The sequence below is a fragment of the Aquarana catesbeiana genome, linkage group LG01 (assembly GCF_042186555.1).
Source record: "Aquarana catesbeiana isolate 2022-GZ linkage group LG01, ASM4218655v1, whole genome shotgun sequence".
In the NCBI taxonomy this organism is placed as follows: Eukaryota; Metazoa; Chordata; class Amphibia; order Anura; family Ranidae; genus Aquarana; species Aquarana catesbeiana.
Window position 1 is genome coordinate 500,873,638 of NC_133324.1, and position 17,901 is coordinate 500,891,538.

At 42.4% G+C, this 17,901-nt stretch overlaps 1 protein-coding gene across 2 annotated transcripts in view; it reads left to right on the top strand.

Annotated features, from left to right (window-relative positions):
* The first annotated feature begins 1,086 nt into the window (after positions 1–1,086).
* F2RL3 (F2R like thrombin or trypsin receptor 3) overlaps positions 1,087–17,901 on the top strand; it is an 85,133-nt gene continuing 68,318 nt past the window's right edge. The window contains exon 1 of one of the 2 annotated variants that reach the window (XM_073592909.1): positions 1,087–1,576. In XM_073592909.1, coding sequence (XP_073449010.1) covers positions 1,477–1,576 — 100 coding nt within the window. In that variant the 5' untranslated portion in view covers positions 1,087–1,476. The remainder of the gene's footprint in view (positions 1,577–17,901) is intronic. The other variant, XM_073592892.1, reaches the window with a different exon arrangement.

The window sequence follows — 17,901 nt, forward strand, 5'->3', positions numbered from 1 at the left end:
TGTCTACACAAATTTTATATTTCAAGTCACCATGTCACTATGTTCATTCATTCATAGATTTTGAATTATTTCACTTTTTGGACTTTTTGATTTTTACTTTTCACATGATTGTTTTTTATATATTGGAGTTATATTTATCTAATACCTACATTGTATGTTAGGTCTTCTCATGTTTTCTTCAACAATCTATACAAGCACTGTTTTATTTATTTTTTGATATAGTGTACTTTCACTTTTGTATACACTTAATGTTCATTCATTTGTTTTTATTCAAGGTGTTCATTTACATTGTGCACCTTGTCTAAATACGCTGTCTTGGTTCATTATAAAGACAGCACATTAGTGCTGCACTTTTAACTTACCCATTTTTTCACTCTGCAAACTGATCTTTTGCTGTGCTGGCTGCTACCTCACCATTTAAAGAGACAGCACAATATATTTGTTTTAATTTTACACTTAAGTAAAGAGGTGTGTATACAAGACAACATGGTCCCTGTTATACATCATTGCTAAGGTAAAACCACAGTAAGTTAGTCCAGGTGGCATAGTTACGTAATAAACAAGATTTTTTCAGCACTCGTTTATTACAACTGTCCCCTATAGGGGACCCTATTCCCAGCGATATACTCAGGAGTGTCCGGGTTAATCAAAGAGAAGAGAAAGGAGAAAAACATAGAAACACGATAACAGAGGTAAGTATGAAATAAAGATATGGTAGAAAAGAAGGAAAGAGTAAAGAAAGAAAGGTGAGTCCATCCGGGAATCCGCAGTCGGTCGCCCGAGTAAACAGCTTTATGTATCAGGGACCTGTAGGTATGTCAGTTGCAGTTTCTTTACTTTTCCATGGAACTGGCCATATTCACATCTACATCTACAAACTTAAAACACCATAAATTCATGGCAGTACATAGAATAAATAACAGCGTTTGAAGAATTTTTCAACCTCCTAGTATAAAACCGCAAGCCCATTTTCCTAAACAAATGCTTACGTCCTGTTGTTTTGCTCCTTCCTGTTTATGGATGGCATTCTACCACCAGTTCATACTACAGAATAATATGCGAAGCATATATTTTGGAATGCATGCTTTTTAAACGGTACTTGTTTAAACATATCTTAGCAAGCATAAACCATTTCCATAGTTTATTCTTCTCCTAAGAATTTAATCAAAACATGAAAAAAAAAAAAGACCAGCTCACACATGCAGGGCTAAAAACAGAGACATCCATCACACTATGTTCTCAGTACAAAGCAGGAAGCAGACATATGACAACAGTACAATTACTATAGCTCCTATGTAGCTCCCTTTACCCACCTCCCTAATAGGAAGTTCTCTACATTTGTTTCACATTGACTTTGCTCCCTCCCTCTGTATCTAATGCCAAGTTTCCTCTTAGGGTCCTTTCAGTATGTTTGCTGAGATAGGAAGTGGGTAATCGGCAGCACAACTTCCTTTGCTTTTTGGTCCTTAACAGTTCATGAACATCATGGGCTCAACAGGCTGCTTGTGGTCATTCTCTATCCCTATACTGCTGCATGTTTTATTGTCCAGGTCTTTAGCCACACAGGACTACGATGGTATGTACAATGTATAGCTACATATATAACATACAACAGAGTTTTCATTATCTGATTATTCCCATATAGGTATCTATATAGAGGATATTCTATATCTTAAGGAGGGGGATGTGCTAACAAGTGTTCCCCAATGATCTGTGGAATCCTTGGAAACATTGTATGGATGTTAAAAAGCTGATATTCTTTAATGGTTATTTCGGCTGAATATAGATATATGTCATGCTATCTATTTATAGAATATGGACTGAAAATTAAGTAATAGGCTGCAACTATATATAGTCTGTTTTTTGTTTGTGCAAATGGCAGCACATAGATTAAGATGCTATAAACTGTAAACTATAGCAGTGTTGGTTATGGGTCAATGCCCAATATTCCTATTTACATGGCTAAGAAAAAAGAAAGCCTACATGTATACACGCAAACCATGTCTTTGAAATATTTACATGTTTCTATCTGTCTTCCTGGGAACTACCATAATTTATATAGGTTTCTCTGACATGGTATTTACAGTATTGCACATACCTTTATTTACGAGAGACTTTATATACTAATAACATTATTTTAAGTGATCATTTGCTGGTGTATATTTTAGTGTCATTGTATGAGTAATGTGCAATGTATTTATTAGCCAAAATAACTATATTTATGTTATACTTAATTTAATGCGCCCCTAAGCCAACAAACTAAATATATACACTATATTGCCAAACGTATTGGGGCGCCTGCCTTTGCACGCACATGAACTTTATTGGCATCCCAGTCTTAGTCCGTAGGGTTCAATATTGAGTTGGCCCACCCTTTGCAGCTATAACAGCTTCAACTCTTCTAAGAAGCCTGTCCACAAGGTTTAGGAGTGTGTCTATGGTATTGTTTGACCATTCTTCCAGAAGTGCATTTGTGAGGTCAGGCACTGATGTTGGATGAGAAGGCCTGGCTCGCAGTCTCCACTCTAATTCATCCCAAAGGTGTTCTATCAGGTTGAGGTCAGGACTCTGTGCAGGCCAGTCAAGTTCCTCCACTCCAAACTCACTCATCCATGTCCTTATGGACCTTGCTTTGTGCACTGGTCTAAATCATGTGGTGAAAGGGGGATTATGGTGTGGGGTTGTTTTTCAGGGTTTGGCTTTGGCCCCTTAGTTAGGGAACTCTTAAGGCGTCAGCATACCAAGACATTTTGGACAATTTAATGCTCCCAAGTTTGTGGGAACAGTTTAGGGATGGGCCTTTCCTGTTCCAACACGACTGCGCACCAGTGCACAAAGCAAGGTCTATAAAGGAGGAACCTGACTGGCCTGTACAGAGTCCTGACCTCAACCAAATAGAACACCTTTGGGATTAATTAGAGTGGAGACTGCGAGCCAGGCCTTCTCGTCCAAAATCAGTGCCTAACCTCACAAATGCGTTTCAGGAAGAATGGTCAAACATTCCCATAGACACACTCCTAAACCTTGTGGACAGCCTTCCCAGAACAGTTGAAGCTGTTATAGCTGCAAAGGGTGGGCCAACTCAATATTGAACCCTACGGACTAAGACTGGGATGACATTAAAGTTCATGTGTGTATAAAGGCAGTTGTCCCAATACTTTTGACAATCGTGCGTGTTTATGGTCGAAGCCCTTTGACCGAGACAGATAAACACGCGACAAGACTTACAACATAACATAAACCTGAGGTGTGCCTTAGTCTGCTGGTCAGTATGCCAAGAAAGGGGGCAAAACCAAGATAAGTAATGGATAATTGTGGAGAGAAATGTGCTGACGAGTGCCCTGAAAAAGGGGAATGGGAGGGAGGATATCGCGCACTTGATCCGACAAAGACCACAGGTGAGTGGCCTGCTTTAAATACCCCCTGAACTCCTCTCATAAATTCAGGCCACCATACTGGCCTTCTCATTTATGGTCGAAGCCCTTCGACCGAAACAGATATGAACCACATAAACAAGCGACAAGACTTACAACATGACATAGACCTGAGGTGTGCCTTGGTCTGTTGGTCGGTATGCCAAGAAAGGGGGCAAAAACTCGGATAGGGGAGTAACACTTTTATTGGTCTTGTGACAATTATTGAGCAAGTTTGGTAAAGGCCTTTGCCATTTCTTCTTGAGCGTTTGGGATGTAACAAGCGAAGCAGGCGGATTTCCACCTGCCCAATTTCTTAATGACAAGGTCTGGTACTCCATTCTGAGATGCGGCTGAGGCTGCCCCGATTCGGAAGGAGTGTCCGGAGTACGGCCGGGGTCAAGGCCTAGGTTAACCACTAGGATTCTGATGTGCCTGATAAATTGGCTGACACTCAGGGGGCTGGTCAGAAAAGGTTGCAACAGGCTAGAGTTCCACTGTCTGGGTAGGTGAGATAGTAATCGGTCGATTATCGCTACTGGGTAACAGACATAGTTAGTTTGAAAGAACTTGACGTCAATCTCGGGGCCGGCTTGTTGGGTTCTGGAGACTACAAGATGAAGAACAGGATGATCTCAAAAGCGAGCCAGGTGGTGTCTGCACAGTATCTGGCTGCTGGTGCCGCTAAAGGTTAAAACTCCCTAGTGTTAGGAATTTGTTTCTTAGTAGAAATTGAAGAATCCTTATGAATCACACTAACCCCGTAGGAGCTGCTAATTTGTTCGTTTTCCCACTGGAAATCCCAGACCCTTGGAGCTACCCTTACCTCTGACACTTCGGGTTCCATCACGTGTAACAGTGTGAGATCACCACAAAACCTTAAAACAAATTCACAATGCACAATATAGTATACCTGTTTGTCTTTACCTTGATCTCCACTTGCTTGAGGATACAAAGAAAATAACACCCACACAGTTATACTTAAGTAAATCTTTGTTTACTGTAATTACTTTAAAGGGGTGTACTACAAAAGTTGTACCATCAGGCCAACATAGTCTAACAGTCAACTTAACTTTATATTACAAGGATATAATACAGGTATAAAATGTCTGAAGTAACGTATGAATGATAAAGCAATGCAAATAGGATAACTGTCAGAGTGAATCTATCTCACTCTGAGCACTGTCCTATTTCCTGCGCGCTTATTGGCTATACTAAACCAAATGATAACTTGATTAAGTATAGTACAACAATTTGGGAGCTCCCTCTATTAATATCACACTACCCCAATATGGTAAGGAGACACAAGGCCTTGTGTTACTGAACAGTCTTTCTTTATCTTTTCTTCTGCTAGCAAACAAGATAATTTTGTAATCCAGGGGTCAATGACTCCTCATCAAAGTATACTGAGAAGATGAAAACCAGGCTCTGGTGTTGTGGCACTTTAACTAACTTTAATGCCAGAGACTCAGTACTAATTCCTCTTGAATCTGCTTGTGGAACTAAGGGTCCCAGCAACTCTGTCTTGTGTACACGTGTGTATAAAAGTGCATCAAGGAACTTGTGGGCAACAGCCCTCTCACCCAACCAGGACAGTGTTGTCAGAGGACTCCGTTCAGATGTTCAGGGTTCTGTCTCCGTCCGGCCGTCCGGCACTGCTGCGCTGCTCGGCTCCACACTATAAAACGCTCCGGAACTCCCAGATGACTCCGACAGGCTCTTCAGACTCCTTTTCAGTCTTGCCCCGCCATCAGTCCAGCTTTCTGGTGCATCACAGTGCCGCTGCTCAGATCGCTGCTCCGTGGAGGTAGGCTGCGCTGTGCTGGAGACTTCACTCAGATCCTCCCAGGCTGGCCATGCATGTCCAAGAGCCCTAAGATGGCCGCTCCCAGCCCTTTTATAGGCTTCCCACAATGCAGTCTGTTCCCTTAAGATTCATGGGAGTTGATCAGCATTCTGGGTAGGTCAAGTTAATGTCCAGAGGTAAACAAACAAAGTACTTCCATGTCAACTTCTGAGCAGTAATAGAAAATAAAGATGCAGTCCTTTTATATTTTGGCCGCTAGGTGGCGCCAAATGATCACATATATGCAACATCATATTATACATATATTATGACCGCTACACTTAGCTCGTACAATACTTCAAGAAAAGTTGTTTATTCTTCAGAAAGATAAGCAAGACAAGACTTACATAGTGACATCTGGTAACATATGGTAAGGTGTTGGCTTTAAAAGGAAGTAGAGATAGATGTTACATTCTTCGAGAGTGTAGGGTTCCTTCCTTTTCTAATCTCTTTCTGACTAGCCATTCAACCCTCTTGGATTCTTATACTGTTTCATAAAGTCAGCATTTCACGAGAGTGACGCCCATTCTTGAACATATGCTTATATAGAGTTAGTCTATAGTTAAGTTACATAACTCCACCCATCGTACTGGCATAGTAACTCAAAATAGAAATACATACACAGCAAATTACTCTTCTCTGTCCTCTGTCAGTAACCTTCAGAAACTAACATTACTATTACATTATTACATTCACGTGTTTCATATATATTTCAGAAACTTGTATCACTTAAAATAGTAATAAACTCAAAATCTCTAACAGCTAGGCCGCAGAAAGCCGTAGAAGGCCAGGTAGATGGCTGCTTGGATGACCAGGCTGGGTAGAAGCCCAAACCGGGAACATGAAAGGATGGTCCACATGTCCCTAAAGATGGCACTTGTGATGGTTAAGCGTTTGCAGTTGGCTACGGCTGCTGTTCCTGGATGCCGCATAGGATGGATTTGACTGTATGGGCTGCGAATAAGGATGGCTTCCATGGTCCTGTAAGGACAAGAAATGCTGGATACCAGCTAAGTATAGCCTGATGGTGTTATGAGATAGCACCAGCTGCATGTGGCAATGCAACATGAAGGCTAGGATGTGCTTAATGTCACCTGTCGCTGCTCTGGGGCATGAGGCTAGAAACCTGCAGTAGGCGTTCCAAGCAGTGTGATAGGCCTTCAGTGTGTTGTGGGACAACGACTGATTAATGAGCTGGGTCGCATTTAGAAGGTGTGGTTTTACTTCATCATCAGCTGTGACCAAGGTGGGATAGGAGTAGTCGTTGGGTTGGCTGCAGGTTTCTGCTGGAAAAATGAAATGTAGTTGAAACAGAACAGTGCGTTTGCTGCGATGTTGCACTTGTCCGGAATATACATACAGTGAACATTGAATTGGTGCTGCAGGGACAACTGCACCAGCCTGTGTAGGAAGGACATGATGGGGAGCGACTTGGACCTACCCTTGTTTATAATCTCAGCCGTAGCCAGGTTGTCTGTGGTGAAGACCACCATTTGTCCTGTCCAGGTATGGCCCCAGACCTGAGCCGCTGCCACGATGGGATATATAAACCTGATATTTAATCTCACATATCCACACACTCAACCGATCCCTAATATAGATATATAAGAAAAAATAAGAGGCGCTCTAATATATAACAGTGCAAATCAATGTCTGACAACACTATATGAAATATAAATAATAATGTGCTGTGTACACCAAGTGTTAACCTGATATAGACAAAAAAAAAACGGTGATAAGAATAGTGTTGTTCAGAAACAATTTCACCAAAATCTAAATGCAAAATAAATGCAGTGTGTTACCACTTAATCACACCACCATGTGTTAAATGTGAGTGACTCCGTTGGTGTAAAATTAATAGTCCATATATAGTGAGCAAAATTAATAGTCCATAAATAGTGAGCAAAATATCAGTCCAAAGTTGAGTGACGAAAAATAGAAATCTTGACGAATGAGTGACTTCTGCTTGTCTTCCACCTCACCAACGTGATACGTGAACCCACTCCCTATAGGATCACACTCACCGATTCCAATTGCCAGCACTTTCATGCAAGGCAAAAAACGCTTGTTTACCACACCACAGGGTAATAAGATCAATTCGATATCCAGCAGTGTGTGAGAGGATCGCTCCACATGAAAAATAATAAAGTACTCCAATAGTGTAAACCAGCACAGCAAGTTTGTTTAGACCACTACAATCTTTAAAAAATCCACTCACATTATAAAAGATTCAAACCAGCAGAAATAAAGTGCAGTACTGTAATATTCGAGTTATTTCTGTATTAATAACTATATTTCAATAATTCATATTGATGAGAAAAGTTCCAAGAAAAATCTGTTAAGTTCTCGTGTAAAACCTCCAAAATTGATTTAATGATCAATTAGCAAAATGTTACAAAAACAATGTCAAAATGTAGAATACAAAAATAGATTATTCTTAAAATGAAGTTTAAATCAGATATGTCTGTGTGTATGTCTTGAGATGTGTGTCTGTGTGTGTGACTTGATGGGGAGCTGCAAAGAATCTGTCCCTCTCCCCACAGCCTGTCTGTACTCCTTCAATTAACTCCCACCTTTCCCAAAGAGGCTGGCTTAAAAACGGTTCGTTATAGTCCCATAGAAAAGACCGGGAAATTTGAATTACTCCTTCCAACATTCCTAAGGGCGGGGCTATGAACTATATGAAAAAGCTATCTTTTAAGAATCATTTAACTTACAATATATACATTTCCTTTAAACATATAAAATCCTACATATCAGTATACATATATGTAAAATGCAGTGTTCTTATTAATATCCTAATCAAAAAATATAGCAATGTAAAGAAACAGCTTATATTCTTAACATACTGAAACTTTGTGTCTTTGGAAAGACTGTAATCTAATCTTCTTACGATGGGGGAGGTGAAATGGTCTACACTAAATTGTATCCATATGTGAGATGAATCTCTCCCAAGAAATGCATACTAAGCCTAAACCAGCATAAACTTTCATGAGTATAAAAACCTATATAACTTCACCTTTTCCATACATAGAAGATATATATATATTTATATATATATTTATATATATAATTCAATTATCACAAGAACTCAACCATTCATAAATTCTGATATTCTAACAAGTACACAGCAATTCCAAACTCAGTGGATAATACAGCTGACACTGGGCGGTCACGGCGGACCCGAGGTGTGCTAATGCTAATCTTCCAATCTCGCCCCATCCTCAATGGCTCTCAGCTCGATCGAATCACCTCTCCTATGGTGCGGCTTCCAGCGTCACATGTCACACATCACAGCCACGCCCCCCGACATGTTTCGTCATGAATTGACTTAATCATAGGATCCCATGAGTTTGGAATTGCTGTGTACTGCACTTTATTTCTACTGATTTGAATCTTTTATAATGTGAGTGGATTTTTTAAAGATTGCAGTGGTTTAAATAAACTTGCTGTGCTGGTTTACATAAAATACATAAACAATATCTTGTTTATGTATTTATTTTAAAGGGGCAGCTCAGTATATATATATATTTATTCATATTTTTCACGGTTTTTGATTAAAGGGCGGATTAGTTCTCGAGATACCTATATATCACGATGGGATATAGTTCGAACAGTGATGATACTGAGTAAAACCGGGGATTCAAAGAATCTCTGGAGGCCAAGGGCCTGCGTACCAGTGATGGTCAAAAATTGCAGCGATACCTGTGGAGGCTGCGGCATCCGTAATTACCTGAGGTGACAGAGCTAAAGCTGATGGGATGAACCTAGATATGCCGTTCCAAATTGTAAGGAACTCATCCAACATTTTTAAATCCGCTATCGCTGCTGAGTCCAGCCTGAGAATTTGATCAGGGTCTTGCACCTGAGAGAGGAAAGCCAAGAGACGTGAAATGAAAGCCCGCCCCTGAGGGATAATCCTCATGGGAAAATTGAGCATCCCTAACAAGGGAGAAAGGTGATGGAGTGCGCCGGGCCTTCCACTTTAAGTTCGGTTATCAGTAGCATAGATCAGAATATTTAGATAAGAAGGAAAATGAGAAGGACAGGAAAAGGAATGAAAGGCGCAGTAGGGAAGCTGGGTTGCAATCTGAAGCGTTGAACACTGTTGAGTGGAAATTTGGAAACCAGGAGGTGACTGGCCAGGTAACCAATAGCTCGGGTGTCTATGCTGAGCACAAACCTGTGAACCAGACCCCCAGGGCGTACTGGGGCAAGAAACTGAAGTCTGGTATGGCCTATATAGGAATGTTGTGATCTGTAGTTCACGACGTGTGCTTGGTCTGCCAATGGTTACACTGTCATTGGCAGACCTTGTCTGCGTAGGTGAAGGGTCACAGAGTGACATGCAAAAGAAACACGTAGCAGTAACTAACGCCAAATGAGCCGCCCAATTGTGTATGTGAAGTAAACGTTTAGTGAAAGAGTGCTGCAGGATAATGTGAAAGAGGAACCCGTGTACTACACACTTGCCTGGCGCCCTAGTAGCAAAGTCCAAGTTGAGGTCGAAAACTCAGTCGACCGGTAACCTGTGGTAAGGGTGACATAAAAGTCCACTTTTTTTTTTTTACCCTTTAAAACGAGCTGTCCCACCCCTGCTATGCAAATGGCCCTGTTAAAGATGCAATACCTGTGTGTTTTTTTTTTTTTTTAACCGTGACGAAAATAACGTCCAACCTGGTGCAGAATGGAACTCGACTAAATCTAAAGGAGAAATGACAGACAGAAAATGGTGAGTGACTCGATTGTATGCCACTGGAGACGATGAGTGGCCGGATAGTGTGCCCAGGGCCACCATCAGGGGGGTACAGGCAATACACATGTAGGGGGCCCGAGCGTCTCGAGGGGCCCAGCCTAGCAAGCAGCAAGTATGCAAGAGAGAGGAGCCGGAGGAGACATTAGGCAGCAGAGATGCCGGAGGCTGCTAATCCTGTCTTTGGTATTCCCCCCCGTCCGCATAGCATAGTAAGCTAGCTGGCAGGGCTGGGACTCAGGAGATGTTATGGGGGAGGGGCTTAAGACAATTCCAGCTACCCATTGGCTGAGGAGGCAGCAGGAGGCAGGCCGCTCTGTCACCCATTGCCTCCTTAGCCAATGGGTACACAGGGTGCACTGTCAATCACTGCAGAGCCTCATGCTTTCTGTGTTGGTGAGACAGAATTCAGAGATCGAGGTAAGAGAGGATAAAAAAGAGGGTTTCCCTGAAGCTGCTAGAATGTACAGTTCAGCCTATGTCCCCCCCTCCGGCCAGATCCCCTGCTGAGAAAAACTGGATCAGGCCCGTGAGAAGATTGCAGCTAGAGTGCAACTAAGGCCAGCCATAGATGTTTTTTAAATCTCGGCTGGTTCAGCAGGGACTGGCCGAGATTCGAACCATATATGGGCAGGTTGAATGTTCCCAAGTTGATCAGTCGATCTACTTGGGTACAACCAGCCTCTCGGATTTTACATACAGTTATCGCTGGCAGCTGTTATAGCCGCTAGCAATAATCACTGTGTTCTTCTGTCGGGGGCGGCTCCCCCCCCCATTGGGATAATACAATGGCTCCGCAGGAGGGATTCACCCATCAACACTATGTGTGTTGATAGGGGAATCAAGCAAATTTTTTCCTGCAATCTGTGGGACACGGATGGGGGAAAAAATGAATAGGGTTTTCCATAATTTAGTCAAAATGGAAAAAAAGGGCTGGCTTTATATATAAATTAAATCTAACAGGGTTATGTCATTGCAGGAGATTTCCCCTCACTTCCTGCCTTGGTGACACCAGGACAGGAAGTGAGGGAATCTCACTGTGGGGATATAGCCAGTAATTGTTTTCTTATACCGTATATATTAAATACAATATATAATATGGACATTATAAGGCAACAATTGCAAGCTATGACCCCACAGTGAGATTTCCCCACTTCCTGTCCTGGTGACACTAAGACACAAAGTGAGGGGACATCTGCAATGATATGACCCTGTTAGATGTTCTAGTTATGTATAGAAGGTATATATAAAGGAGGCACTTTTTTTCCATTTTGGCTAAATTGTGGAAGAGTTAAAACCCCATTTATTTATTTTTTACTATCTGTGTCCAATTGTGAGGTCCCATAGACACAACAGGTAGTGAAAGGGAAATGCCCTCAGAGACAGTTGTCACCAGAACTGGAGTCGCCATTGGAAGGTTACTCTTTTCCTGCTCTGGGGACCACTCAAAGTTTTGGATTTTCAGATGGGGTCACTGGCACAGGGAGCTCCTTGCCCTAGTGACCAAAAGAGTTCTTACCAGAAGGGGGAGGAGGTTTTAATCCTTCACTACTCACTACTCCAAAACTTAGATTAATATGTGGATTTAGTTATACTTTAAAATGACAGGTTTCTCAACATCTGTAGTGTGATCCTGGTATATGACACTGTGTTCATACACTGCTAATTGTCTCTGTGCAGAATTATCCTCCTGGAGGAGGAGGACATGGGATGGAGGAGGAAGACATGGGATGGAGAAAATGAGACTAGAGGAGGAGGACATGGGATGGGGGAATGGGACTGGAGGAGGACATGGACCTGGAGGAGGAGTAGATGGGATAGAGGAGGACATTGGATGGAGGCAATGGGAAGGAGGCGGAAGAGGACATGGGATGGAGGAGATAGGATGGAGGAGGAGGACATGGGATGGGGAGATGGGATTGGAGGAGGACATGGGATGGGGGAGATGGGATGGAAGAGGAGGACATGGAAAAGAGGAGGAAGACATGGGATGAGACTTGGTGGGACGGCCACTGGGGGGGCCCTGGGGAATGTTGATGGTCAGGTCCGGGGGGGGGGGGGGGGGCAGGCTAAAGCTGTGTAAGGGGCCCCAAAATGTCAGATGGCTGCCCTGAGTGTGCCACTGGAGAAATGATATGTGGCCAGATTGTTTGCCACTAGAAATTATGTGTGACCGGATTGTGTGCCACTGGAGAAATTATGTGTTGCCGGATTGTGTGCCACTGCAGAAATGATGTGTGGCCGGGATTGTGTGCCACTGGAGAAATGATGTGTGGCCGGATTGTGTGCCACTGGAGAAATGATGTGTGGCCGGATTGTGTGCCACTGGAGAAATTATGTGTGGCCGGATTGTGTGCCACTGGAGAAATGCTTGCAACGATTGCAAGAAAGGTGGCCTTATTGGTAGGCAAAAAATGGATAGCAGAAAATTGAATATGTAGGAATGAACTATAACCATAAAAGATTGTAACCGTGCCTGAAAGTGTATGAAATTAATTCGATACGAATCGATTGTAAAGTGAAATAATTCCAAAACAAAACGGTTGTAAAATGCATGAAATGAATCCGATACGAATCGGTTGTAAGTGAAATGACTCTGATACGAATCGGTTGTAAAGTGTATGAAATGAATCCTATACGCATCGGTTGTAAAGTGTACGAAATGAATCCGATATGAATCAGTTGTAGAGTGCGTGAAATTAATCTGATACAAATCGGTTGTAGAGTGCATGAAATTATTCCAATACAAATCAGTTGTAAGGTGTATGAAATGAATCCGATACGAATCAGTTGGAAGGTGCATGAAATGGATCCAATACAAATCGGTTGGAAGGTGCATGAAATTAATCTGATACGAATCGGTTGGAAGGTGCATGAAATGTATCTGATATGAATCGGTTGGAAAGTGAAATTACTCCGATACGAATTGGTTGGAAATGTATTAAATAAATGCGATACGAATCAGTTGTAAAGAGAAATTACTCTGATATGAATCAGTTGTAAAATGTATAGGCTTAATCCGATACGAATCAGTTGTAAAATGTATGAGATTAATCCGATAGGAATCGGTTGTAAAATGCATGAAATTAATCTGACAGCAATCGGTTGTAAGTGTATGAAATTAATCTGATATGAATCGGTTGTAAGAATGCATGAAATGAATCCGATACGAATCGGTTGTAAAGTGTTTGAAATTCATCCAACATGAATGAGACTGTGGAGGGTGCCACCCCTTACTCTAAAACTGAGCACATGCCAACCACCCAGCCCCCCAGGCTAATCAAAGTGCAGACAAGGCACCAGGTGGGTCTAATTACCACCTCAATCAGCCACAGAACCCGTGCAATCAATACATGCTCATCTCCAAATGGATGAGGCGGCAACCCCATAGACAGTGAATCCTATGAGCAACGAAGCCTGTGTCAAGTGATATCGGACAACGACTAACAGCGGCTCGGAGGCTTGGATCTACGAATGAATCATATGTTTGTGGATGCGATGACTAACAAGGCAGAGGGAACCTACGAATGTACTACGCCTAAGGCAGCTAAGTACAAAAGGGATGCGGGATAGGAAACATGACGAATCGCAACATGGCGTATGATATGAAAAAGGTTTGAATCCTACCTGCAACAGAGAGCGAGAACCGCAGATGAAGACCACAAACGGAGAAGCCGCAACACACTGGTAATCAAACGCGCAGACTCACGAAAACGAAGTGAGCTGGGAAGAGTCGGCCTGGTGACGTAACGAATCGCGCACTGGAACCGACAAAGACCACAGGTGAGTGGTCTGCTTTAAATGCCCCCGGATTCCTCCCATAAATTCAGGCCACCATACTGGCCTTCATATATATGTATGTGTGTATATATGTGTATATATATATAAACTGCTGCCCGACAGCGCACAGCCCCTTTTCTTCTATGAATCCAAGTTCAAGGAGCTCCATGAGTACAGCACTGACCGAGACAGAGCGCTGACACCAGCACTGACCGAGACAGAGCGCTGACACCAGCACTGACCGAGACAGAGCGCTGACACCAGCACTGACCGAGACAGAGCGCTGACACCAGCACTGACTGACCGAGACAGAGCGCTGACACCAGCACTGACCGAGACAGAGCGCTGACACCAGCACTGACCGACACAGAGCGCTGACACCAGCACTGAGAGAGAGTGCCCCGACACAAGCACTGAGAGCACACTGACACCAGCGCTGATAGAGAGTGCCCCGATACCAACACTGAGATAGAGGACACTGAGAGGACACTGAACGTAATATTTTATTATATCTTTTCATGTGACAACACTGAAGAAATGACACTTTGCTATAATGTAAAGTAGTGAGTGTACAGCTTGTATAACAGTGTAAAATTGCTGTCCCCTCAAAATAACTCAACACACAGCCATTAATGTCTAAACCGCTGGCAACAAAAGTGAGTACATCTCTAAGTGAAAATGTCCAGATTGGGCCCAATTTCCCTCCCCAGTGTCATGTGACTCGTTAGTGTTACAAGGTCTCAGGTGTGAATGGGGAGCAGGTGTGTTAGATTTGGTGTTATCGCTCTCACTCTCTCATACTGGTCACTGGAAGTTCAACATGGCACCTCATGGCAAAGAACTCTCTGAGGATCTGAAAAAAAGAATTATTGCTCTACATAAAGATGGCCTAGGCTATAAGGATTGCCAAGACACTGAAACTGAGCTGCAGCACGGTGGCCAAGACCATACAGCGGTTTAACAGGACACGTTCCACTCAGAACAGGCTTCGCCATAGTCCACCAAAGAAGTTTAGTGCACGTGCTCAGCATCATATCCAGAGGGTGTTTTTGGGAAATAGACGTATAAGTGCTGCCAGCATTGCTGTAGAGCTTGAAGGGGTGGGGGGGTCAGCCTGTCAGTGCTCAGACCATACGCAGTAGACTTGTGCACAACGGAAAATTTTGTTTAGTTTTGTTTTGTTGTCATTCGTAAAATACATAATTTCGTTCTGTAATATTCGTTATGTTACGTTAATTCGTTTTCGGATAATTCGTTATTTCTGTAGAGTGTCGATATTCATTATACTGAATCTCGAATCATGTCGAATTAATTCATTATATCCGCTATAATTTCTTTCGTATTAGTTGAAATTCGATATTTATGTATGTGTATATATGCGTGATAATGATTCGTAGTTTGGAAAGTCGTTTGTTTATTGAATCTATTAACACACACAATGAAAATATCTCTTCTCCTCTGCTCAAATACAATACAACACCCTTCTCACTCAGTTCTCAGGAATGCACTTTGCCAGTAATCCAACCTCCAGCACAAAATTAATCAGCTGATTGGAGTGTAAGATTTACTTTGAGTTGACCTTTTGTTTCATTAGATCTTTAACAAACTACCGAATCATGTCGAATTCATTCATTATATCCGCTATAATATCTTTCGTATTAGTTGAAATTCGTTATGCATCCAAATGTCCGAAAGATGCAAAATTTGGCCGAAGTTCAATTCGTTACGAAACGAATTGCACATGTCTAATACGCCGCACACTGCATCAAATTGCTCTGCGTGGCTGTCATCCCAAAAGGAAGCCTCTTCTAAAGATGAAACACAAGAAAGCCGCAAACACTTTGCTGAAGACAATCATAGTTACATAGTAGGTGAGGTTGAAAAAAGACACAAGTCCAACCCATGTGTGTGTGATTATATGTCAGTATTACATTGTATATCCCTGTATGTTGCGGTCATTCAGGTGCTTATCTAATAGTTTCTTGAAACTATCAATGCCCCCCCGCTGAGATCACCGCCTGTGGAAGGGAATTCCACATCCTTGCCTCTCTTATGCCCCGTACACACGGTCGGATTTTCCGATGGAAAATGTCCGATCAGAGTGTGTTGTCGGAAATTCCGACTGTGTGTGGGCTCCATCGGACATTTTCCATTGGATTTTCCGACACACAAAGTTGGAGAGCAGGAGATAAAATTTTCCGACAACAAAATCCGTTGTCGGAAATTCCGATCGTGTGTACACAAATCCGACGGACAAAGTGCCACGCATGCTCAGAATAAATAAAGAGATGAAAGCTATTGGCCACTGCCCCGTTTATAGTCCCGACGTACGTGTTTTACGTCACCGCGTTTAGAACGATCGGATTTTCCGACAACTTTGTGCGACCGTGTGTAGACAAAACAAGTTTGAGCCAACATCCGTCGGAAAAAATCCTAGGATTTTGTTGTCGGAATGTCCGAACAATGTCCGACCGTGTGTACGCCCTATTACAGTAAAGAATCCTCTACGTAGTTTAAGGTTAAACCTCTTTTCTTCTAATTTTAATGAGTGGCCACGAGTCTTGTTAAACTCCCTTCTGCGAAAAAGTTTTATCTCTATTGTGGGGTCACCAGTATGGTATTTGTATATTGAAATCATATCCCCTCTCAAGCGTCTCTTCTCCAGAGAGAATAAGTGCTCACAACCTTTCCTCATAACTAATATCCTCCAGACCCTTTATTAGCTTTGTTGCCCTTCTTTGTACTCGCTCCATTTCCAGTACATCCTTCCTGAGGACTGGTGCCCAGAACTGGACAGCATACTCTAGGTGCGGCCGGACCAGAGTCTTGTAGAGCGGGAGAATTATCATTTTATCTCTGGAGTTGATACCCTTTTTAACGCATGCCAATATTCTGTTTTCTTTGTTAGCAGCAGCTTGGCATTGCATGCCATTGCTGAGCCTATCATCTACTAGGACCTCCAGGTTCTTTTTCATCCTAGATTCCCCCAGAGGTTCTCCCCCCAGTGTATAGATTGCATTCATATTTTTGCCACCCAAATGCATTATTTTACATTTTTCTACATTGAACCTCATTTGCCATGTAGTTGCCCACCTTATTAATTTGTTCAGATCTTTTTGCAAGGTTTCCACATCCTGCAGAGAAGTTATTGCCCTGCTTAGCTTAGTATCGTCTGCAAATAAAGAGATTGAACTGTTAACCCCATCCTCCAGGTTGTTTATGAACAAATTAAATAGGATTGGTCCCAGCACAGAACCCTGGGGGACCCCACTACCCACCCCTGACCATTTCAAGTACTCCCCATTTATCACCACCCTCTGAACTCATCCTTGTAGCCAGTTTTCAATCCATGTACTCACCCTATGGTCCATGCCAACGGACCTTATTTTGTACAGTAAACGTTTATGGGGAACTGTGTCAAATGCTTTTGCAAAATCCAGATACACCACATTTACAAGCCTTCCTTTATCTAGATGGCAACTCACCTCCTCATAGAAGGTTACTAGATTGGTTTGGCAAGAACGATTCTTCATGAATCCATGCTGATTACTGCTAAAGATACTGTTCTCATTACTAAAATCTTGTATATAGTCCCTTATCATCCCCTCCAAGAGTTTACATACTATTGATGTTAGGCTAACTGGTCTGTATTTCCCAGGGATGTATGTTGGGCCCTTTTTAAATATTGGTGCTTTTCTCAAATCAGCTGGAACCATTCCAGTCAGTAGACTATCAGTAAAAATTAGGAACAATGGTCTGGCAATTACTTGACTGAGTTCCCTAAGTATCCTTTGGTGCAGGCCATCTGGTCCCAGTGATTTATTGATGTTAAGTTTCCCAAGTCTAGTTTTAATTCTGTCCTCTGTTAACCATGGAGGTGCTTCCTGTGATGTGTCATGAGGATAAACACTGCAGTTTTGGTTACTGAAGCCCCAGATTCCCTTGTGAAGACTGAGGAGAAGAGTAAATTCAATACCTTCGCCATCTCCCCATCCTTTGTAACCAGATGTCCTTCCTCATTCTTTATGGGGCCAATATGGTCTGTCCTCCTTTTTTACTGTTTACATACTTAAAGAATTTCTTGGGACTTTTTTTGCTCTCCTCCGCTG